Genomic DNA, 23,217 nt, shown 5'->3' on the forward strand with positions numbered 1-23,217 from the left:
TGATGCAAAGAACAATTTTATTTGTGTTTAAAGCAGAACGCAAGAGCAAACCAGTGTCAGGAAACAGGCACCTCTTTTCAGGTTAAAGCACCACACGCTCCTTTGGCTGTAATACAATACTGACCCAAGCATGCCATAAGCAAGCCTCAAGTGCTCTCGCGCCAGGGAAAGACTGTCCAGGAATGACCTGGATGAAGAACAGCAACTCGGACTAGAGAGAAGAAGGGAGCCTAGGCGATGGCGTCTAGGCCAAGATGTCAGAGGTGGAATCTCCGCAAGGGAAGCGGATAGCATGGGCAAGGCAAGGCCCATTGGGTTCCTTTCCAAAATCCACCAGGAAGTTCTTGTTCACGGTCAGGCCTCCTTTCTCGGTGTCCACATCAATCTGCAGCATGACAGAGCCTTCCCTGCGAGGGGGTGAGAGAGCAGGTATTACAGACAAGCACACCGGGGCTCTTCATGCCCTTCATGAGGCGGAGACATTCTCCCTGACATCTTGTCTTCTCCGCAGAGAAGACAGCAGAGGCCCACTCCCAGCAGCGGCATCCACCAGCACCCCTGGCTCCGTGCTGAACTCTCACCGGAGGCGAGTAACTGCCAGGCATGATGTGACAGGCAGGCCGGAGCTTGCCTTTGTGTTGGAGGTCATCTTTACTAAACCAAAACATCCCTGGTGGAGCAGAGATGTGGCGTGGCCCTGAGAGATGGATTGACTCCACCTGCAAGGTTGGTCGATGTACGCGCTCCCAAGCCAAGCCCTGCCACTGCAGCTCCACCCAGGGAGCAGGTTCAGAGGTGCATGGGAGACAACTGCATGTGCAATTCAACAAGAGCAAGCTGCAGCAACCGCAAATGCATCCTCGCAGTCCCCTGGGTGAGGCACCTTCCCCACCTCCAGCAATGAGGCCTTTCAAAAGAGGCCCCTTGCCTCCCACAGATTTCTTACTTGACCACGTTCGGGTAGAACTGCTTGTCCCACGTGCTGTAGAACGAGTTGGTGACGTACAGCCTCTTGCCGTCCACGCTGAGCTGCATCTTACAAGGGCCACCGTACACCCTCTTGCACTGGAGGCACAACACAGAGCAGTGATGTCACGGGCCTCTTTCTTTCAGCAGACAAGCAAAAGCAGAGGCAGCAAAGCAGAGAGGCAGAGCAGGATGGCTGCCCCCCTCCTAACACAGGCAGGCTATTAAACACTGCGGGCACGCTGGCAGCGGCCGTGGAGACTTAACCCCAGAGACTCTGGGGAGAGAACGGCCAGAGCGGAGCCAAAGTCCAAAGGACAGCGTCGAACAGAGCGGCTGCGCAGCTCACCTTGATCACCAAGGGCTCCGGCTGGCACTTCAGCTCTTCATCTCTACACACAGTCACGGGCCCGCCTCTGAGGATGCTGCCTCCCACAAACACCTGGAAGCAAGGCAGTGGGAGACGTGTGGCTCGTCTTCTAACCACCGCCGGGTACCACTAAGGAAGCCAACGCTGCAAGCCCCTCTGCCCCTGCCTTACCTGTCCCACCAGCCTGGGCTTGCAGGTTTTGGAGATCTCATACTGGCGGATGTCTCCATGCAGCCAGTTGCTGAGATACAGGTATTTGTCATCCAAGGAGATGACCATGTCGGCTGTGAAGGCTAGGACACAGAAAAAAGAACTCTGGAGGAGGCGGCGTCAGCAGAAAGCTCAGCCCCTCTGACAAGGCGTGCATCGGGTTTACAGGGCACAGCCCTGAGGGCCAGCCGCTGGGCTTTGCCAGGCTGCACAACACAACGCTTGAGAGGAAAAAGGAAACACCACGTCAGGGCTCACTAACCTGGCATCTTGGGGAGAATCCATCCCGACACGTCCTTGGCTGGTATCTGAATCGCCTCCTCTACCGACCAGGTGTCTCTCTGCAAAGGGGCACAAACACCGCACCGTGGGCATTCCTGGCACCGTTTGATACCACTGGCCAGGCTCAGATTCTTTGCTAAAATTCATCTCCCAGGTCTTCACCAAGGCAGTCCCAGCTGGTCACCATACCTTCACGTTCAGTGCAAAATCAGACACCGCTCACTCCAGCAGGTGTCCCCAAAGCAGGGTCTGGCTGTTGCCCCCTCCACGTGCCCACTCCTTCCACCCCACTGAGTACAGGCAGCGCTCAGTCCCAGATGTTTAAGCGTCTGCCATCGCAGTCAGGTGAGAGGACCCCATCCGATGAGCTCCAGAGATGATGGGAGAAGCTCAGGCAGCACGTGGAGAGCCCCGGCTCCTGCCGAGCACACACGCAGCAGGAGGATGCTGCCCTGAATTTCTTCCATCAGCTTCTCAGTCGCCCTGCAAGCTCACCACGCCACGCCTGGGTTTCTGGTGGCTGCTCGCAGAATACTTGCCTCGCAACAAGCCTTGTAGAAGCGGTAGATGATGCCACTCAGGGCACAGCTGACGTAGCCCTCAGCAGCATTGGGGTTGTGGAGGAATTTAACGCTCAAGGGCAAAGAGTCCTCCCCCAGGTCAAAGCACTGGGTCAGGGTGCGGCAGGACAAGTTCCACACGTTCAGGCGGCGCCCAAAGACCCCTGAGGAAGAGGAAAGGCGAGAGTCAGGAGAGGGCAGGGGAGCTATGGAGATCGGTAACACCTAAAAAAGCTCCCTATAGCAGGGACAGCCACGGCAGCGTCCACCCAGAATTAGCAGCAAAATGCAGTGACTTTGGGAGCAGGGGGAGAAGACAGGAAGCAGCCTGTCTTGAGGAGAGACGCTGAAAGTCCTGTGGCAGTGCCTGTAAGACGGGCCATTTTGGGTCAACTCCGCCTGCCCCCTCTCCCCGGTTCTGGACCGTTCAGCAACCGCATCAACATCCTCCCATGACCCTGGTAAGTTCTGGCTTAGTGCTTGCATCCCCATTCTCACCTTTCTTCAAATCATCAGGATTAAACCCACGTCCCGCACGTTTTGGAACCAGTCCGGCAGAGCTGATGAGAACGTTGTGGCAGGGCTGGTACCAGAAGTCGTAGCCAGTTGGGGGGGCCTCACACTCATTTTCCCAGTTGCCTTTCAGCTCAAATGTCTCTCCATCCAGCACAATAAATCCTCCTGTGTTGCAAGAGGGCATGCACAACAGATCACACACTCCAATTCTGAATAGGTAAGATGGTTTGTGCAATAGCCTAAGTTAAAAGGCCAAGATATTTAATCCTATCTGGGCCATGCAAAATTTTCTGGATCGAAAAAATTATCCCAACTTTATATTTGCTTAAGTGTGCGTTCTTTGGCCAAATTATCTGTGTTGGCAGAGCTCACCCCACCTCCCTGTTCTCAAGGAGTGATGAATGAACCCCTTGCTAAAACAGGTAGACAGAATGCTTGAATCTGCAGAGGCGATCAGCATGTACTCTAGCACTTCTCTTTATGTCCCTTCCACACACCTCTGTCTTGTGGCTTGTCATTTTGCTTGTAGCAACCAAGAAATACTAGGAATTCTCAAAAATTATCCTACGTGTTCTGTTTGACACTCTGAAAGTTTGTGGTTTGTAAGCTTATTTTTCTAATAGACTCACATTATCGGAATGATTAAAGGAAAAAATACCTTTTCCATTGCCAGCTGGATCCCCCATGTTGGCAATCAGTATATCACCATTAGGCAGGCTATGAACTATACTAAGGTGGCCCTTGTTGCACTTCCAGAAGACATCCACCGGCTCAATAATCTGGAAGAAGAGGACACACAGATGGAAGCCTCATTTCAGACTACATGGCAGAGCCTTTTGCCATCTGAGGTTTCTGATGCTCGCAGGAGTTTTCTTTCCAAGAAATCACTGAGCTCTCCTTTACAAGGACAACATGAATGCAGCAACTTGTAAGAGCTTATTTGCCCACCTTACTCTTTGGGATGGGGGCCAGGCATGGGGTGCTACATGGCTTCCAGTTACTAGACACTCCCTGAATGCAACAGGCACAGAGAAGGCAAGAAAATGAGGATCGGAGCCTCCCCTCAGTCCGAGGAGGAGAAAGCTGAGGGGGAACCATGACCCAGGTCTCTAAAATCAGGGGGAAGAAAAGAAGAGGAGGAAAACCTTCTTCCCTGTGCATTATTCCAGAAGTACCAGTTCCCAACTCCTTCCCAGAAACTTGTCTTTGAATCACCTCAGGCATACCTTACACAGCTTGGGAGCCCGGCACTGTGAACCCACATCCACCACGTAAATACGGGAAGAAATCAAACAGGGAAGAATCAGCTTGTTCCTTCTCGTTGTGATATTGTCAAAGCAGACGTTGCCAGCGCTCCACCCTGAGGAATGCAGCTCGTCTTTGAGGTTGGGCATGGGCAGGCGGTGGATCACCTAGGCAGGCAAAGGCAAAGTTAGGGTTCAGGCAGGGAGGCAGGGAGAAAAGGGGACATTAATGCAACCAACAACTTAGAGGTGAGAATACTGTCCCCTGCACCAAAGAAGATCTGTGGAAAGGTTAAAGCTTAAAAGTCACTGACGATTTCAAAGAAGCGGAGTGGATGTAGAGAATCTGCCTAGCATCCTTCAGAGACAGATAATTGCTGATTTCCCAGTTAGCATGACAGCAGACTGCTTGGTTCAGTGCCTTATAGCATCTCTGAAATTGCAATACAATACAAACATGCTGAAACCTGCTAAAGTGCTGGATACTCTAATCCTCCTGGGTCACTAGCGACTATTTTCCCTATTGAACAGTCACTGGCAGTGAGATTCAAACCAGAGGTTGACTAGAAGTACCAAGATGCTCTGGAAATGAGTTGGGACACAGAGATTGAGATGATTCAGCTAGTCAGGCACACGGGACAGCAGAATAGAGCGCATGTTGTGAACCTTGAGACACTGTGAAGCATGGAGTAAGCAGCTAGTCATTACTGCAAACAAAGCAGTGTAGGCACAGGTACCTGGCAGTAATACGGAGATCTGGGGTTGAGATCGACGGTGGCCAAGAAGTCAGGCTGGTTGATGCATGTCTCTCGGTAAGTACAGGTCACATATGCAAGCTCCTCTCTAGGAACTAGGTATATTGAAAACTTGTGTTAAAATGTGCCATGAGGTAACAGTAAAGGTAAATAAAAGCTACAGCTGACTCTCAGATAGAACTAAGCTACATTTTCTGCAGCTACAACCTTCCTCCTTGGTCAATGACAACTGCCCAGCCCTGGCTCACTACTGGCCCAGAGCTGAGAACACAACAAAAGCAGATCACTGTATGGCTCCAGTTCTCTCCCACTGAGGGAAGGGACTCAGCACATGCAATTAGTTAATGGTGGTCTCTAAAAGACTCAGGCTTTATCATCATCCAAACCGAAGCTAACACGGAGCCCTTTCACAAACTCCCCCCTTCCCAAACATTCCTGAGAGGACTTGCCTTTCACAACATCCGGGCAGACGGGGTAGTCGTAGCACTGAAGTCTGCATCTGTCTGAGTTGAGAAGAAGAGAAGAATATAAGGAGAAACGTCCGCGTCCTTAAATGGTGCCAATTCAGAAGGCTCCATCCCACCCAGCGGACCTTCTCCCACCCTCGTCATCAATGGGGGCCTCTGTGACCAGCATCTACTTGCGTAGATTTAGACGAGATGTAAGGCAGAAATTCTTCACTATGAGGGCTGTGAGGCACTGGCACAGGTTGCCCAGAGGAGCTGTGGATGCCCCATCCCTGGAAGTGCTCAAGGCCAGGTTGGATGAAGCCCTGAGCACCCTGGTCTGATGGGAGGTGTCCCTGCCCATGGCAGGGGGTTGGAATGAGCAAAGCTAAGCCCCTGGAAGCAGACCAGTAGCAGGGTGAAAGAAATCTTTGTGCCCTGTCAGGCAAAGCCCCAAACTTCAGCCCCATCTTCCTCCCTCCTGCAGCGCTGCAGAGGAACAAAGCTACCAGTCCGCAGGTGGGACTCGGCTTCAAGGTGGGGTGTCTGCAGCCCCCAGGCAGAGGCTGGAGCCAGGGCCAGGATGGAGCGAGAAGGCATGGAGCTGCTGTGGGCTGCAGGGAGGCTGCAGAGCGTTTCTTACCCATGCTGAAGGCCTTCTGGTTCACTCTCCCCGAGAGCAGAGGTGCTGGGACTGGAGGAGCAGCTTGCTGTCTGTCTTGCTGGAGTGGGTCGTGTAGTGCCAGGGCTGCTCGGAGGGACCTTATATACACGGCTAAGGGGTGGGGGGCAGAGAGCAAGCTGCCAAGGGAGGAGCGAATGTTCCCAGGCGTTTGGGAGGTGCCAGACCAGCGCTGTGGCTTGTTTCCGCCTTGCTAACCACCAATCTAGAGGAAAAATCTGCTAGTCCATGCAGGTCCTTTCCTGAAGCACAAGCCACCCCTATCTGATCCTGGGGCCCTGCTCATCTCCAATGGGGCTTCTTCAGGCTCTGGAGGCCTCCACGGCCCAGCCAAGACACAAGCTAATTAAAGCCATCCCCCATGCCCAGCTTCTTGCAATAGAAATGTGCAGCGATTGCAAATTCCACACGAGGGATGAGAAGCCCAGCTAGATAATTGGCCCCACCAGCAGCCTCCTGGAAATTACGAGGCTTGAACTCGTGGAGGCCACCAAAGGCACCTCCAAAATCTGGACCCTGACACAAGGCACGTCCCTGTTTGAGGGCTCAGAGGAAGACACGGGCTCCTTGCCACCAGCTCAGAAAGCCAGGCCCACAGGTTCCTCCCCCTGTAAAGAAGACTTCCTGAGCTCTAAAGAACTGGGATGCAAGGATTCCGAGAGGCAGGGGCTCCAACAGTACTGAGCTCACAAGAGACCTGAGGAGCTGCCGCCAGCTCCCAAGCACTCAGAAAACAACTAAGGCCAGGAACGGATGCCTCAGGACATGCACTCTGTGCGTGTCTTGATCCAGCACTTCTCCAGACCAAGACACGCCAGCCGCCTCTCAGGCTTGCACCTGCATCCGGGAGAGTCAGCCGACCTGTGAAAAATAGGGGCCTTGAGGATTCGGGGCAGTTCAGCATCACAACACGGCGCTGCAGCAGTGGCCACATCCTCTGCGCACCTCCCTGCAGCAGAACGATGCCACAGAAAACTGATGATGGAGGTGTCTCCCTGTCCACCTGCTTGGACAAACCGTGGCTCTGAGGGACAGGGCACGGCCACGCTGCTCCAGGGCTGCCACCGGGGGAATCTTCTCACCTTGCCCTTCACCCCACTGCACAGCTCCATGGGTTCTTGGGACCGGGCCATGACTGGGTGGCATAAACCCCTACAATCCACCAAGCGCCATGGAACGTGAACGAGTATCGTATCTCGCGGAAGAACTCCTCAATCAGCGGGCAAATTACATCGGGTAAGTAATTGCTCCACGTAGGAATGCAGAAACATCTGACAGAGCCACTAAAGAAGCCCTCGGGAGATCCCTATCAGAAGCGAGGACATCTCGCCCAGGCTCTAATTAACAGCTCTCTGGCTTCAGAACAGCTCTCCAAACAGGTGACGGGGGACACGGGAGCAGCCAAACACTTGGTCTTTTCTGTAAGAGAGGAGCATCACCTGACACAATTGCCAAAAGAGTCTTAGAAGAACTCGTGATCTCTTCAGCGCAAATGCGTCTCGTCAGTTTTACCGCAAAGGGAAAGGCAGGCTGAAGAGGGGTTATTACCTGCCACAGCTGGACCCTTCCACACAAGCCATCCATGGACAGTTGGTGCTGCCAATGTTGCTGCCCAGCTACGTCAAGTTTCTCTGTGAGACAAGAAGGAGGTAAAAGACCACCACGGAGGAGAGCAGAAAGCATTCAAAGCAATGGCACAAAACCTTGTTTGATCAGCTGCCAGAGAAGCGGAGTCCTACTCAAGGCAAGAGCGGCTCCCGTGAAAGAAATTACATCCTCTGCCAGCACCAAGAGGGGTCAAGAAAAGCCATCAAGATCAAAGCCCAGGACTGCCCTTCTGCCTTGATGACCTGACAGTAACATTTAGGAGCAGGGGGAGATATATGCATGGCAGTAAAATGCACTGGAATCACCTTACACGTGACTGGGCTTGCCAAACGCTTTTGGTTCAGGTAGCAGCCAAGGAAAAATGTCTGGCACACAGGCTGATGCTCTTTTTTTCCAGAGAATTTGACTTTCAGGCTGGCACGGCCTGAAGATGGGCTCCAGAAAATGGGCACCAGGGGATGCTGCCCACTGAAGGACTCTCAGGCCTGACGGGAGGGCGCAGCTGCAGCGGCTGCTCCATCAGAGGCAACGCCAGGGGCTTGGCTGCTGCCCCCGACAGAGTGCTTTTGCAGTCACCCTGTGCATGTCTCACTGCACCTTCTTGCAGCTGTACACCTGCTAATTAAAAACTTCATTAGTCTGCTGCTCATTAACAAAGTGTGCTGGTCATCCTCGTTGGCTTTCCTCGGTGACGTCTTTGGCATCCCTCACAAAACCAAGCTGTGGGGCGTAGAGTTTTCTAATTAAAGCTGATAGGAGGAAGGATAAGAGCAGGCTCAGCAACACCAACAAGAACGCAAGCAATGCTTGGTGGGGAACAACATCGCTCCGGCCTGCTACCAGCCCAAGAAAAGCTCCCTGTGGCAGGCACAGGTAGGAAGCTGTGACATGGAAAAGCGACCAGGGCCTTCCTGCTGCAGCCCAGACCAAGGTGGCAGCTCTGTCCCTCCTCCTGCCCACCACTTCCAAGGCTGATAGGGAAGAACATGCTGTCATTTTGATAATGGGCATGACGGGGTGAAGCAATCTGGTGTGGACTGGTACTGCACACTGAGTGCGCTGGGAGAAGACCTTGCTTCTGCGAGGACACTGAGGCTGCTCTTAGCCCCCAAGCAACAACTCCCCCAACAATGGGACCGCTTTCCGACCTTCTCCCAGCTCTCCAGGGTGGACAACCTCTCCCTTCCCATCTGACCCTGCCATATAACGCTGGAGGTGCCCTGGTATCTAAGCCTTGCTCACAATCCTGTATTCTGAAATCCCCCTTTCCTGTCCTTTTGACCTGCCCCCATACTCTTCTTACAGCCTCCTACCAGATTCAGACAGTTCAGATAGGCGCTGGGCACCAAAGGAGCAGCAGACTTTGGAAGGGCTCTAGCACCAGTGCCCCAGCAAAAAATGCCAGCAGAGCTATGTTGTCTGACCTCACCGTGCTGCAGGTCTCTGTCGCAGTCCTTTTCCCCCTTCAGGAAGGGAAGCACACCATCCAATGCTTGTGTTAAAACAGGCATGAGTTTTCACTTCAAACAGCAGGGGCAACGCAAGTGTTGGTGGTTAATTTGCAACCTGTTTATGTGGCACAGAAGCTTAACAAAGTTCACTGTGAATTTCTTCAAGATGTGGCTTAGAGCGTGTCAGCTTGGAGCTCTTACAGCTCCACACATCAGTGTTTACTGACCAATGATCCTAACCCACAGGGAGCCTGATTACAAGCAGCTGCCAGTCTGTCTTGCTGATGTCATGAAGCAGAGCTTTACTGGCCAATTTATACTCACGGAGTGAGGCCCAATTTGTTTTTGTCTTTTCCACCTGAACGTCAGTGGGGCCTGACATTTCACCAGCAGCAAGGTACACAGAAATCGCGGCCAATGTGTGCAATGAGTGGTCCCCATGTTCCAACTCTACCAACAGCAGTGAACACGAAATAGAGAGGAAAAAGAGGATAATTTTTGAAGCAGACTGATATCCATGCTCACCTGAAACCTTCTTGTGCATGAGGAAAAATGTATAACAAATGTGAAATTGCACCGCTGATGGAAAGGAAGGTGACAACGGGAGGTCACCTCACTGGCACTTGCCTGTTATTTGCAGGTATAAGCCAATGGAGGAACAATATATTTTAAGCTATAGCGGTTCAAGTTGTTGGATAAAGTCTCTGTTTAAAAAAGGCACTTTATATCCTTCTCTAACTTGAGAACACAGAAAGAAATATGTGCTTTTCCTTGAATTGCTCCAACCTGACATCAGATGTGCTGTCTTCAGGAGAGAAGCTGCTACCATGAGCATGCAAGGTTCATTGAGTTCCTTCTAAAATCCACCAATCTCCTCTGAAAAAGAAGAAGAAAGCTGGTATTATGGACAAAGGAATTGTATTCTAATGTAAGTGTCTCTCGCACTTTGCAATTCTTTCTGTATCTAGGTTAAGATCTCGTTTTTAATGACTTGCATTTTAAGTGACTAGGGATGGGTCCCAGTTCCATATTTGCCTACACAAGCATTGAGGGGTAATCCAAAAATCCTTTTCCTTGTATCTTCTTCCAAAAGCTCCAGATCTCATCTACTTCCCAGAAGCATGCCACCTCAGGCATAGTGTGCACAGCTTGGGAGCTCATAAGTTTGTTCTCATATCTGTGACATAAAATCAGGAAAAAAGAATAAACTCAGAAGTATCAGTTTGTTCTTTTTCCTTGATGACACATCATCGAAACATGTGATGCTTCCATTCCATCCTAAAGCGATGACGCTCATCTTTCAGGTTGGACAGGCAGTGGATCACATAGCCAAAGGCAAAAATATTTCACTCAGAGAAGCAGAGAAAAAAAAGGGACCTTAATGCAAGCAGTCACTTAGGCCTTGCTGCTGCTGGGACTGCCTCTAGGGATGCCGTGAGGGTAATCCTGGCCTTGATGCTGCTTTTTGGTAGCACATCTCTGGCTGGGACAGGTGGAGAGATCAAAGCTGAAGTCCGACATTCTTTCAGGGACTGGATTACACAGCCCATGCCAATGAATGCCTTAAAAACATTTACCTAAAAAATAAGATAGCTGAAACTATTCCTTTTGAAGACAGAGATAAGAGTCTGCTAGTGCTCTCAATACTGCATTGACATTGGATCTAGGTCAGGTTGATGGTTGTACTTGATGATCTTGAAAGTCTTTTCCAACGTAATGATTCTACGAGCCTGAATCTATGATTCTATGAAAAGTTCACAATGCCTTGAAGCATGTCAGGCACAAAGCCCTCAAGGCAAAATAAATCGGGAGATGATTTTTCTGGCTCTCCTTCATCTGACCTGTTTGAAATGGCCAACTCCAAGTGACTTGAAACACACTGCCAGTATGCCATTTTCCCTCTCCATGGGCATAAAGGCAATGAAGGCAACTACGCACGTATCCTCCTCCAGAGTGTCCTGCTCTAAGGCTGATCGAGATGGATCCCACCACAGACACATTGGTGCACAGAACACCCTTTGCAAGAGCAGACTGATCAGAGTAGCTGTTTCAGAAGATAAACTGGATTTGCAGCCTCATGAAGGAGATCAAATCTGATTCCTCGTGTACCGTGGGAGTGGGTCGTGAGCAGAGTGCACAACACAACAGCTTGGCTCTTATGCAGCATGCTCTGCTCTGCCAAAGCTGCTGGGTGCCCTGCGCGGCCAAGCCGTCAGGCTTCATGAACCTGGCTCAGTGGATGCTGTCCCCACTCTCAGCTACAGAGAAGCTGGAGGCTCAGACAAGCCCAGAGCAAAGTCAGCCGAGCTCACCTCCTGCAGAGGGACAGCAGTGCAGCCCAGTGGAGCAGTGACAAGCCAACAGCAACAGGCACAGCTCACCCAGGGTCAGCACACAGGCGGTGGCAGGACACCAATGGCTCAGGAAGCAGCAGGGGAGAAGAGTCCACCGACGACACACGAAACAGAAACACTGCTCCAAACTTCAGTATGAGTGGTACGCAAATGGCCAGAAAAGCAGAGGTGCATTTAAAGCTAAAGGCAAACCTTGTTAGAAGCAGGTAGACCACTCAAAGCCAACATCCACCACGCTGCTTCTCTTGATCCCTTCATTTAGTACAGACAAACCAAACGTCACAGCACTACTGGACTCATACTCGGTACACACAGTGCCCTTCAGCATGTCACTTCCCTAGATGATACCACGCACAGGCTACATGCAAGGTTTGCTGCAGGGAACCGGAGCATAGCACGACTGCGTTTCTCCTCCCTCAAGGCACCTGACTGCCTTTTTTCCATTATTACTCCAGCCAGCCCTTCCCCTACAAATGAGCCGTTTGCTATTGGAGCAAGAGTCACAGGGGAGGGGGCAGAAGGATCTGACCAGAAGCATGGGAAGAGTAGGGTCACTCCTCCCCACTACAGCCCACAGCTACAACCGGATAAACCCATCTGAAACCCACATCCTTAGGTTGTGATTTCAGGCACCAGCTAATGAGCAGCCACTTCAGGCTGCCACCAAGCAGCCCTGCCACGTGCAGCCACAGGGAAATTGTCCACACCAATGGACAGTGAGTCACGTTTTTGGCAGCACAGGTTTCTGCCGGCTCAGGTCATTGAACTGACTTCTCCCACAGCCCCACAATCAGTCCATCTGACACCAGAGGAGTGGCAGCACCATGCAGCTGGGGAGCACGGACGAGCAGGACCTGCTTTTTTTTCCTGGCACCCAAGCTACACGACAGCAGTGGATGCATTGCGAGCCCCATGTCTTCCATGTTTCTGCCTGAAGACAGGCATTAGCAACTCAGCTAATATGTGCAACTCAACTCATATACTGAGCAGTTTACTTAAACATTTCAGGTTTCACTCCAAGGAACCATTTTATACTTCTTCATATGAGTTTTTGGTGAGCGTCTACATATTGTGGTAACAAATGCGAAGGCAGAAAACAGGTTAGTGCCTTCTATTAGAGAAGAGATTATTTTTATCTATGGTAAAACGACCTAATCAATACACTTTTCCATCCTCTGCAATATCCATGGTTCCTCTGCAAAATTCTTTAAGAAACATTTAATCATAATAGAAGTCATAAAGTTACACTGGCATCCTTATGTCCCTGGCAACATCCCTTAAAGAAAGGTTCATCTGAAAAGAAGACCCAGGGCAGAATGGAGCATTCACAATGGCTGTATGGTCAACAGGATTTTTTCGGGACACTAGTTTTCAGTCCTGTATCTACAAGCTTTATCTTAACCATGTGCATGAATGAGTTGTGCAGTCCAAAAGTATCCTCAGCTACACATGCAACTCCATCTACCCTTGAAGCTTGTGCCCAAGAAAAAAAAAAAAAAAAAAAGGCATTTATGGGGAGCTGCCAAAACACGAGGATGACTTGAGAGGCACAGGCAGCAGGGCAAAGCGTATCTTCCAAACCACCACTAGAGGGAAGAGACAAAGCATCCAGCTTCAGATTAAGGGAGTGGAGCATCTCCCTTAGGAGGAAAGGCTGAGGAAGCAGGGTCTCTTTAGCTTGGGGAAGAGGAGACCGAGGGGTGACCTTATTAATGTTTATAAATATGTAAAGGGGGAGTGTCAGGAGGACGGAGCCAGGTTCTTCTCGGTGACACCCAATGACAGGACAAGGGACAGTGGGTGCAGGCTGGAACATGGGAGGTTCTGCTTAAATACGAGACAAAACTTTTTTTAAAGTTTTAAAAGAGGGCAATTTCTTCCAGACTTCTTGGACACCTCATTGAGGAAGCTATGGAAGCAATCTCCAGAAAGGCTGGATTTTCTCTAGGACCAATAAGGGTGCACAAAAGAAGCCAGCAATAACTTTGCTGATGGGACGGGTGAAGGAAGGAAATGAACTTTCTCTTCCAATGTAGATAAGTAAAAAGCTACAATTTATAAGGATCCACAGTATATCGACATTTTTGCAACCTTTGAATCTCACAGAGACAAACAAGCACTCTTGCACTATCAGTGATCCCGTAGAAGTGATTTCCCAAACGTCAACCTTATCATTAATCACTGCTGAAAACATTATAGAAAGGTTCAGTGAAGTAAGACAAATGAAGATCTAGGTGATGCAAAGAACAATTTTATTTGTGTTTAAAGCAGAACGCAAGAGCAAACCAGTGTCAGGAAACAGGCACCTCTTTTCAGGTTAAAGCACCACACGCTCCTTTGGCTGTAATACAATACTGACCCAAGCATGCCATAAGCAAGCCTCAAGTGCTCTCGCGCCAGGGAAAGACTGTCCAGGAATGACCTGGATGAAGAACAGCAACTCGGACAAAATTGATGCTTTGCCTTCTTTGGCCTTCGTTTCCAAGCGTGAATGAGCTCTGAATCATAACAGAGTTCAACGATTTCCCACCAGGCCCTGCTACTCGACAGCAATAGCTATCAGGCTGGGGCTGGCAAGAAAGGTGCCCAACAGGCCCACAGCAATGACAAACAGCACGGTGGGTATGCAGACATCTGTGAAATGGAGCTGTGCATGCTGCACATCTCTACATGGTAAGTAGCAAGCACCCTGAACCCTGCTCTGTGAAGCGTGCCCAGGGGTTTCTTTGCACTGAAACCAAAGGCTGCCTGGACTGACTGCTCAGACACGCGGTGCCACAAGGTGAATACCATGCCGTGTGTCTGTGCTCACCACTGGTCTGCCTGAACCAAAGCCTCCAACAGGACAGAGCTGCTGTAGTTCACGTTAGCAGAAACCTAGATTCCAGCAATGAATGGGAACCCCCAGACCCAATTACCCTACACTCTGTTTTGACAGCTGCACCAAAGACTAGAGAGAAGAAGGGAGCCTAGGCGATGGCGTCTAGGCCAAGATGTCAGAGGTGGAATCTCCGCAAGGGAAGCGGATAGCATGGGCAAGGCAAGGCCCATTGGGTTCCTTTCCAAAATCCACCAGGAAGTTCTTGTTCACGGTCAGGCCTCCTTTCTCGGTGTCCACATCAATCTGCAGCATGACAGAGCCTTCCCTGCGAGGGGGTGAGAGAGCAGGTATTACAGACAAGCACACCGGGGCCCTTCATGCCCTTCATGAGGCGGAGCCATTCTCCCCGACATCTTGTCTTCTCCGCAGAGAAGACAGCAGAGGCCCACTCCCAGCAGCGGCATCCACCAGCACCCCTGGCTCCGTGCTGAACTCTCACCGGAGGCGAGTAACTGCCAGGCATGATGTGACAGGCAGGCCGGAGCTTGCCTTTGTGTTGGAGGTCATCTTTACTAAACCAAAACATCCCTGGTGGAGCAGAGATGTGGCGTGGCCCTGAGAGATGGATTGACTCCACCTGCAAGGCTGATCGATGTACGCGCTCCCAAGCCAAGCCCTGCCACTGCAGCTCCACCCAGGGAGCAGGTTCCGAGGTGCATGGGAGACAACTGCATGTGCAATTCAACAAGAGCAAGCTGCAGCAACCGCAAATGCATCCTCGCAGTCCCCTGGGTGAGGCACCTTCCCCACCTCCAGCAATGAGGCCTTTCAAAAGAGGCCCCTTGCCTCCCACAGATTTCTTACTTGACCACGTTCGGGTAGAACTGCTTGTCCCACGTGCTGTAGAACGAGTTGGTGACGTACAGCCTCTTGCCGTCCACGCTGAGCTGCATCTTACAAGGGCCACCGTACACCCTCTTGCACTGGAGGCACAACAGAGAGCACTGATGTCACGGGCCTCTTTCTTTCAGCAGACAAGCAAAAGCAGAGGCAGCAAAGCAGAGAGGCAGAGCAGGATGGCTGCCTCCCCTCCTAACACAGGCAGGCTATTAAACACTGCGGGCACGCTGGCAGCGGCCGTGGAGACTTAACCCCAGAGACTCTGGGGAGAGAACGGCCAGAGCAGAGCCAAAGTCCAAAGGACAGCGTCGAACAGAGCGGCTGCGCAGCTCACCTTGATCACCAAGGGCTCCGGCTGGCACTTCAGCTCTTCATCTCTACACACAGTCACGGGCCCGCCTCTGAGGATGCTGCCTCCCACAAACACCTGGAAGCAAGGCAGTGGGAGACGTGTGGCTCGTCTTCTAACCACCGCCGGGTACCGCTAAGGAAGCCAACGCTGCAAGCCCCTCTGCCCCTGCCTTACCTGTCCCACCAGCCTGGGCTTGCAGGTTTTGGAGATCTCATACTGGCGGATGTCTCCATGCAGCCAGTTGCTGAGATACAGGTATTTGTCATCCAAGGAGATGACCATGTCGGCTGTGAAGGCTAGGACACAGAAAAAAGAACTCTGGAGGAGGCGGCGTCAGCAGAAAGCTCAGCCCCTCTGACAAGGCGTGCGTCGGGTTTACAGGGCACAGCCCTGAGGGCCAGCCGCTGGGCTTTGCCAGGCTGCACAACACAACGCTCTGAGAGGAAAAAGGAAACACCACGTCAGGGCTCACTAACCTGGCATCTTGGGGAGAATCCATCCCGACACGTCCTTGGCTGGTATCTGAATCGCCTCCTCTACCGACCAGGTGTCTCTCTGCAAAGGAGCACAAACACCGCACCGTGGGCATTCCTGGCTGCTCAGGCACGAGCCCTCCCCTGCGCTCACCCGCTTGCGCAGCCAGGCAAATCTGCACAAGGAAGGCTACCACTCCACGCAGCTACTGTGAGCAGACAGAATTAAGGACAGCACCGTTTGATACCACCGGCTAGGCTCAGATTCTTTGCTAAAATTCATCTCCCAGGTCTTCATCAAGGCAGTCCCAGCTGGTCACCATACCTTCACGTTCAGTGCAAAATCAGACACCGCTCACTCCAGCAGGTGTCCCCAAAGCAGGGTCTGGCTGTTGCCCCCTCCACGTGCCTACTCCTTCCACCCCACTGAGTACAGGCAGCGCTCAGTCCCAGATGTCTAAGCGTCTGCCATCGCAGTCAGGTGAGAGGACCCCATCCGATGAGCTCCAGAGATGATGGGAGAAGCTCAGGCAGCACGTGGAGAGCCCCGGCTCCTGCCGAGCACACACGCAGCAGGAGGATGCTGCCCTGAATTCCTTCCCTCAGCTTCTCAGTCGCCCTGCAAGCTCACCACGCCACGCCTGGGTTTCTGGTGGCTGCTCGCAGAATACTTGCCTCGCAACAAGCCTTGTAGAAGCGGTAGATGATGCCACTCAGGGCACAGCTGACGTAGCCCTCAGCAGCATTGGGGTTGTGGAGGAATTTAACGCTCAAGGGCAAAGAGTCCTCCCCCAGGTCAAAGCACTGGGTCAGGGTGCGGCAGGACAAGTTCCACACGTTCAGGCGGCGCCCAAAGACCCCTGAGGAAGAGGAAAGGCGAGAGTCAGGAGAGGGCAGGGGAGCTATGGAGATCGATAACACCTGAAAAAGCTCCCTATAGCAGGGACAGCCACGGCAGCGTCCACCCAGAATTAGCAGCAAAATGCAGTGACTTTGGGAGCAGGGGGAGAAGACAGGAAGCAGCCTGTCTTGAGGAGAGACGCTGGAAGTCCTGTGGCAGTGCCTGTAAGACGGGCCATTTTGGGTCAACTCCGCCTGCCCCCTCTCCCCGGTTCTGGACCGTTCAGCAACCGCATCAACATCCTCCCATGACCCTGGTAAGTTCTGGCTTAGTGCTTGCATCCCCAGTCTCACCTTTCTTCAAATCATCAGGATTAAACCCACGTCCCGCACGTTTTGGAACCAGTCCGGCAGAGCTGATGAGAACGTTGTGGCAGGGCTGGTACCAGAAGTCGTAGCCAGTTGGGGGGGCCTCGCACTCATTTTCCCAGTTGCCTTTCAGCTCAAATGTCTCTCCATCCAGCACAATAAATCCTCCTGTGATGCAAGAGGGCATGCACAACAGATTGAATACTCAACCTTCCAACCAGTCATGTTGTTCATGGTCTTATTGTAGGGAAAAGTACCTTTTCCGTTGCCAGCTGGATCTCCCATGTTGGCAATCAGTATATCACCATTAGGCAGGGCATGAGGTACACTGAGGTATCCTTTGTTGCACTTCCAGAAGACGTCCACCGGCTCAATCATCTGAAAGAAGTGTATACACACGTAAGTCTTTGATTGATTCGCTCATTTCAGACTACATGGCAGAGCCTTTTGCCATCTGAGGTTTCTGATGCTCGCAGGAGTTTTCTTTCCAAGAAATCACACCTGCTAGGCCTTGCTCGTCCTTGGAAAGAAGCAAAGAAGCCGCTGAGCTCTCCTTTACAAGGACAACATGAATGCAGCAACTTGTAAGAGCTTATTTGCCCACCTTACTCTTTGGGATGGGGGCCAGGCATGGGGTGCTACATGGCTTCCAGTTACTAGACACTCCCTGAATGCAACAGGCACAGAGAAGGCAAGAAAATGAGGATCGGAGCCTCCCCTCAGTCCGAGGAGGAGAAAGCTGAGGGGGAACCATGACCCAGGTCTCTAAAATCAGGGGGAAGAAAAGAAGAGGAGGAAAACCTTCTTCCCTGTGCACTATTCCAGAAGTACCAGTTCCCAACTCCTTCCCAGAAACTTGTCTTTGAATCACCTCAGGCATACCTTACACAGCTTGGGAGCCCGGCACTGTGAACCCACATCCACCACGTAAATTCGGGAGGAAATCAAACAGGGAAGAATCAGCTTGTTCCTTCTCGTTGTGATATTGTCAAAGCAGACGTTGCCAGCGCTCCACCCTGAGGAATGCAGCTCGTCTTTGAGGTTGGGCATGGGCAGGCGGTGGATCACCTAGGCAGTCAAAGGCAAAGTTAGGGTTCAGGCAGGGAGGCAGGGAGAAAAGGGGACATTATTACAGGCAGATACTTCTGTCTTTGTAGCCTCCCTGTGACTAGAGCTGGGACTGCCTCTAGAGACGCAGGGAGGAGAACGTTGCTCCTTACACTAGCCACTGCCCTTTGACAGGTGACTGCGTGCAGCTGAGAAATGTGGAGATATCAAAGATTCATTCAACAATTCCTCACCCCATGCCACTAAAATTCAGAAAATTACATATGAAGAAATGATGATTATCATCTTGACATGTCATTCACTCTGGAAGCTCCTCCAAACGCTGGACTTTCAGAAGTCTGTATTTTCTTTAAAGTGCATTTTCTCCTAATCTCTTGCAGTAATGGACTGATCAGGTAATATATACACACCCTTGATGCAGACAATCTGCCTAGCATTTACTTGTTTCTGAAGGATGCTAATTTCCCATTTAGGATGACAGCAGACAGGTTGGTTCAGAGCATTCTGAAATTGCAGTAGAATAGAAAAAAGCTGAAATCTGCAAAAGTGCAGGATACCCTAAACCATCTGGGTCACTAGCGAACATTTTCCCTGCTGAGCAGCCACTGGCAGTGTAATTCAGAGCATGTGCTCAAAAGTTCACTAGCAGCACCAAGATGCTCTGGAAATGAGTTGGGAAGTGAATCACCACCGGCTTGTCCCCTAGGACAAAGAGATGCTGATGATTCAGCTGGAGCCAGGTACGCAGGGGACAGTAGAAAAGCAGCAGGGAGTTAAAATTCGTAGCAGACAACATCCCAGGCTGGTGCGTATCGCCAGTGGAGAAGCAAGAAATAGGCCTGTCATGGCAGAAATTATTGGTTGCCCAGACAGTCATAAAGAAGACATGAAAATCAAATAGGAAGCAGGAGAAAAGAGTCAACCCAGAGATAGGCACGAAGATGCAGAAAGAAAAGAAGGTGCAAGGCATAAAAAAAAGAGCATGACAGAGTGGCTGCAAAGCAATCTGACTTTCCACAGCAGAAAAGAGTAAATGTCATGAATCTGGAAGCACAAAGACAGCAGCTAGTCACCAGCTCAGTAGAAACAGTCTAGGCACAGGTACCTGGCAGTAATACGGAGATCTGGGGTTGAGATCGATGGTGGCCAAGAAGTCAGGTTGGTCGATGCATGTTTCTCGGTAAGTACAGGTCACATAAGCAACCTCTTCTCTAGGAGCTTCAAACACAGAAAACTTTGGTTAAAATGAGACAAACTGTCCATAAAAGAAAAAAAAAAAAAAGCAGCAGACTCTCAGATAAGACTAAGCTACATTTTCTGCAGCTACAACCTTCCTCCTTGGTCAATGACAACTGCCCAGCCCTGGCTCACTACTGGCCCAGAGCTGAGAACACAACAAAAGCAGATCACTGTATGGCTCCAGTTCTCTCCCACTGAGGGAAGGGACTCAGCACATGCAATTAATGAATGGTGGTCTCTAAAAGACTCAGGCTTTATCATCATCCAAACCGAAGCTAACACGGAGCCCTTTCACAAACTCCCCCCTTCCCAAACATTCCCGAGAGGACTTGCCTTTCACAACATCCGGGCAGACGGGGTAGTCGTAGCACTGAAGTCTGCATCTGTCTGAGTTGAGAAGAAGAGAAGAATATAAGGAGAAACGTCCACGTCCTTAAATGGTGCCAATTCAGAAGGCTCCATCCCACCCAGCGGACCTTCTCCCACCCTCGTCATCAATGGGGGCCTCTGTGACCAGCATCTACTTGCGTAGATTTAGACGAGATGTAAGGCAGAAATTCTTCACTATGAGGGCTGTGAGGCACTGGCACAGGTTGCCCAGAGGAGCTGTGGATGCCCCATCCCTGGAATTGCTCAAGGCCAGGTTGGATGAAGCCTTGAGAACCCTGGTCTGATGGCAGGTGTCCCTGCCCATGGCAGGGGGTTGGAATGAGCAAAGCTAAGCCCCTGGAAGCAGACCAGTAGCAGGGTGAAAGAAATCTTTGTGCCCTGTCAGGCAAAGCCCCAAACTTCAGCCCCATCTTCCTCCCTCCTGCAGCGCTGCAGAGGAACAAAGCTACCAGTCCGCAGGTGGGACTCGGCTTCAAGGTGGGACGTCTGCAGCCCCCAGGCAGAGGCTGGAGCCAGGGCCAGGATGGAGCGAGAAGGCATGGAGCTGCCGTGGGCTGCAGGGAGGCTGCAGAGCGTTTCTTACCCATGCTGAAGGCCTTCTGGTTCACTCTCCCCGAGAGCAGAGGTGCTGGGACTGGAGGAGCAGCTTGCTGTCTGTCTTGCTGGAGTGGGTCGTGTAGTGCCAGGGCTGCTCGGAGGGACCTTATATACACGGCTAAGGGGTGGGGGGCAGAGAGCAAGCTGCCAAGGGAGGAGCGAATGTTCCCAGGCGTTTGGGAGGTGCCAGACCAGCGCTGTGGCTTGTTTCCGCCTTGCTAACCACCAATCTAGAGGAAAAATCTGCTAGTCCATGCAGGTCCTTTCCTGAAGCACAAGCCACCCCTATCTGATCCTGGGGCCCTGCTCATCTCCAATGGGGCTTCTTCAGGCTCTGGAGGCCTCCATGGCCCAGCCAAGACACAAGCTAATTAAAGCCATCCCCCATGCCCAGCTTCTTGCAATAGAAATGTGCAGCGATTGCAAATTCCACACGAGGGAAGAGAAGCCCAGCTAGATAATTGGCCCCACCAGCAGCCTCCTGGAAATTACGAGGCTTGAACTCGTGGAGGCCACCAAAGGCACCTCCGAAATCTGGACCCTGACACAAGGCACGTCTCTGTTTGAGGGCTCAGAGGAAGACACGGGCTCCCTGCCACCAGCTCAGAAAGCCAGGCCCACAGGTTCCTCCACCTGTAAAGAAGACTTCCTGAGCTCTAAAGAACTGGGATGCAAGGATTCCGAGAGGCAGGGGCTCCAACAGTACTGAGCTCACAAGAGACCTAAGGAGCTGCCGCCAGCTCCCAAGCACTCAGAAAACAACTAAGGCCAGGAACGGATGCCTCAGGACATGCACTCTGTGCGTGTCTTGATCCAGCACTTCTCCAGACCAAGACACGCCAGCCGCCTCTCAGGCTTGCACCTGCATCCGGGAGAGTCAGCCGACCTGTGAAAAATAGGGGCCTTGAGGATTCGGGGCAGTTCAGCATCACAACACGGCGCTGCAGCAGTGGCCACATCCTCTGCGCACCTCCCTGCAGCAGAACGATGCCACAGAAAACTGATGATGGAGGTGTCTCCGTGTCCACCTGCTTGGACAAACCGTGGCTCTGAGGGACAGGGCACGGCCACGCTGCTCCAGGGCTGCCACCGGGGGAATCTTCTCACCTTGCCCTTCACCCCACTGCACAGCTCCATGGGTTCTTGGGACCGGGCCATGACTGGGTGGCATAAACCCCTACAATCCACCAAGCGCCGTGGAACGTGAACGAGTATCGTATCTCGCGGAAGAACCCCTCAATCAGCGGGCAAATTACATCGGGTAAGTAATTGCTCCACGTAGGAATGCAGAAACATCTGACAGAGCCACTAAAGAAGCCCTCGGGAGATCCCTATCAGAAGCGAGGACATCTCGCCCAGGCTCTAATTAACAGCTCTCTGGCTTCAGAACAGCTCTCCAAACAGGTGACGGGGGACACGGGAGCAGCCAAACACTTGGTCTTTTCTGTAAGAGAGGAGCATCAAGCTGACACAATTGCCAAAAGAGTCTTAGAAGAACTCGTGATCTCTTCAGCGCAAATGCATCTCGTCAGTTTTACCGCAAAGGGAAAGGCAGGCTGAAGAGGGGTTATTACCTGCCACAGCCGGACCCTTCCACACAAGCCATCCATGGACAGTTGGTGCTGCCAATGTTGCTGCCCAGCTACGTCAAGTTTCTCTGTGAGACAAGAAGGAGGTGGTAAAAGACCACCACGGAGGAGAGCAGAAAGCATTCAAAGCAATGGCACAAAACCTTGTTTGATTAGCTGCCAGAGAAGCGGAGTCCTACTCAAGGCAAGAGCGACTCCCGTGAAAGAAATTACGTCCTCTGCCAGCACCAAGAGGGGTCAAGAAAAGCCATGCAGATCAAAGCCCAGGACTGCCCTTCTGCCTTGATGACCTGACAGTAACATTTAGGAGCAGGGGGAAATATGTGCAAGGCAGTAAAATGCACTGGAATCACCTTACACGTGACTGGGCTTGCCAAACACTTTTGGTTCAGGTAGCAGCCAAGGAAAAATGTCTGGCACACAGGCTGATGCTCTTTTTTTGCAGAGAATTTGACTTTCAGGCTGGCACGGCCTGAAGATGGGCTCCAGAAAATGGGCACCAGGGGATGCTGCCCACTGAAGGACTCTCAGGCCTGACGGGAGGGCGCAGCTGCAGCGGCTGCAGCGGCTGCTCCATCAGAGGCAACGCCAGGGGCTTGGCTGCTGCCCCCGACAGAGTGCTTTTGCAGTCACCCTGTGCATGTCTCACTGCACCTTCTTGCAGCTGTACACCTGCTAATTAAAAACTTCATTAGTCTGCTGCTCATTAACAAAGTGTGCTGGTCATCCTCGTTGGCTTTCCTCGGTGACGTCTTTGGCATCCCTCACAAAACCAAGCTGTGGGGCGTAGAGTTTTCTAATTAAAGCTGATAGGAGGAAGGATAAGAGCAGGCTCAGCAGCACCAACAAGAACGCAAGCAATGCTTGGTGGGGAACAACATCGCTCCGGCCTGCTACCAGCCCAAGAAAAGCTCCCTGTGGCAGGCACAGGTAGGAAGCTGTGACATGGAAGAGCAACCAGGGGCTTCCTGCTGCAGCCCAGACCAAGGTGGCAGCTCTGTCCCTCCTCCTGCCCGTCACTTCCAAGGCTGATAGGGAAGAACATGCTGTCATTTTGATAATGGGCATGACGGGGTGAAGCAATCTGGTGCGGACTGGTACTGCACACTGAGTGCGCTGGGAGAAGACCTTTTGA

The 23,217-nt window shown here is 51.8% G+C and overlaps 2 protein-coding genes across 2 annotated transcripts; both read right to left on the reverse strand.

Moving 5' to 3' along the window:
* LOC308183705 (methanethiol oxidase-like) lies at positions 1-6,576 on the reverse strand. The gene is made up of 12 exons (XM_080570009.1): positions 5,993-6,576; positions 5,353-5,406; positions 4,886-4,998; positions 4,131-4,316; positions 3,563-3,683; positions 2,887-3,069; positions 2,368-2,552; positions 1,809-1,887; positions 1,508-1,629; positions 1,316-1,408; positions 947-1,065; positions 1-407 (listed from the first exon to the last, which is right to left on the reverse strand). Exons 1-12 carry the CDS (start codon positions 5,994-5,996, stop codon positions 245-247), a joined length of 1,422 nt encoding a protein of 473 aa, XP_080426135.1. The 5' UTR covers positions 5,997-6,576; the 3' UTR covers positions 1-244.
* A 7,098-nt stretch (positions 6,577-13,674) lies between these two features.
* LOC308183704 (methanethiol oxidase-like) lies at positions 13,675-23,058 on the reverse strand. Its single transcript, XM_080570008.1, has 12 exons — positions 20,480-23,058; positions 19,840-19,893; positions 19,373-19,485; positions 18,082-18,267; positions 17,457-17,577; positions 17,185-17,367; positions 16,666-16,850; positions 15,994-16,072; positions 15,692-15,813; positions 15,500-15,592; positions 15,130-15,248; positions 13,675-14,590 (listed from the first exon to the last, which is right to left on the reverse strand). The coding sequence occupies exons 1-12, from the start codon at positions 20,481-20,483 to the stop codon at positions 14,428-14,430; spliced, it is 1,422 nt and encodes a 473-aa protein (XP_080426134.1). The 5' UTR covers positions 20,484-23,058; the 3' UTR covers positions 13,675-14,427.
* Positions 23,059-23,217: the final 159 nt, after the last annotated feature.

This window comes from Anser brachyrhynchus, assembly GCF_964034855.1.
Source record: "Anser brachyrhynchus genome assembly, chromosome: 28".
In the NCBI taxonomy this organism is placed as follows: Eukaryota; Metazoa; Chordata; class Aves; order Anseriformes; family Anatidae; genus Anser; species Anser brachyrhynchus.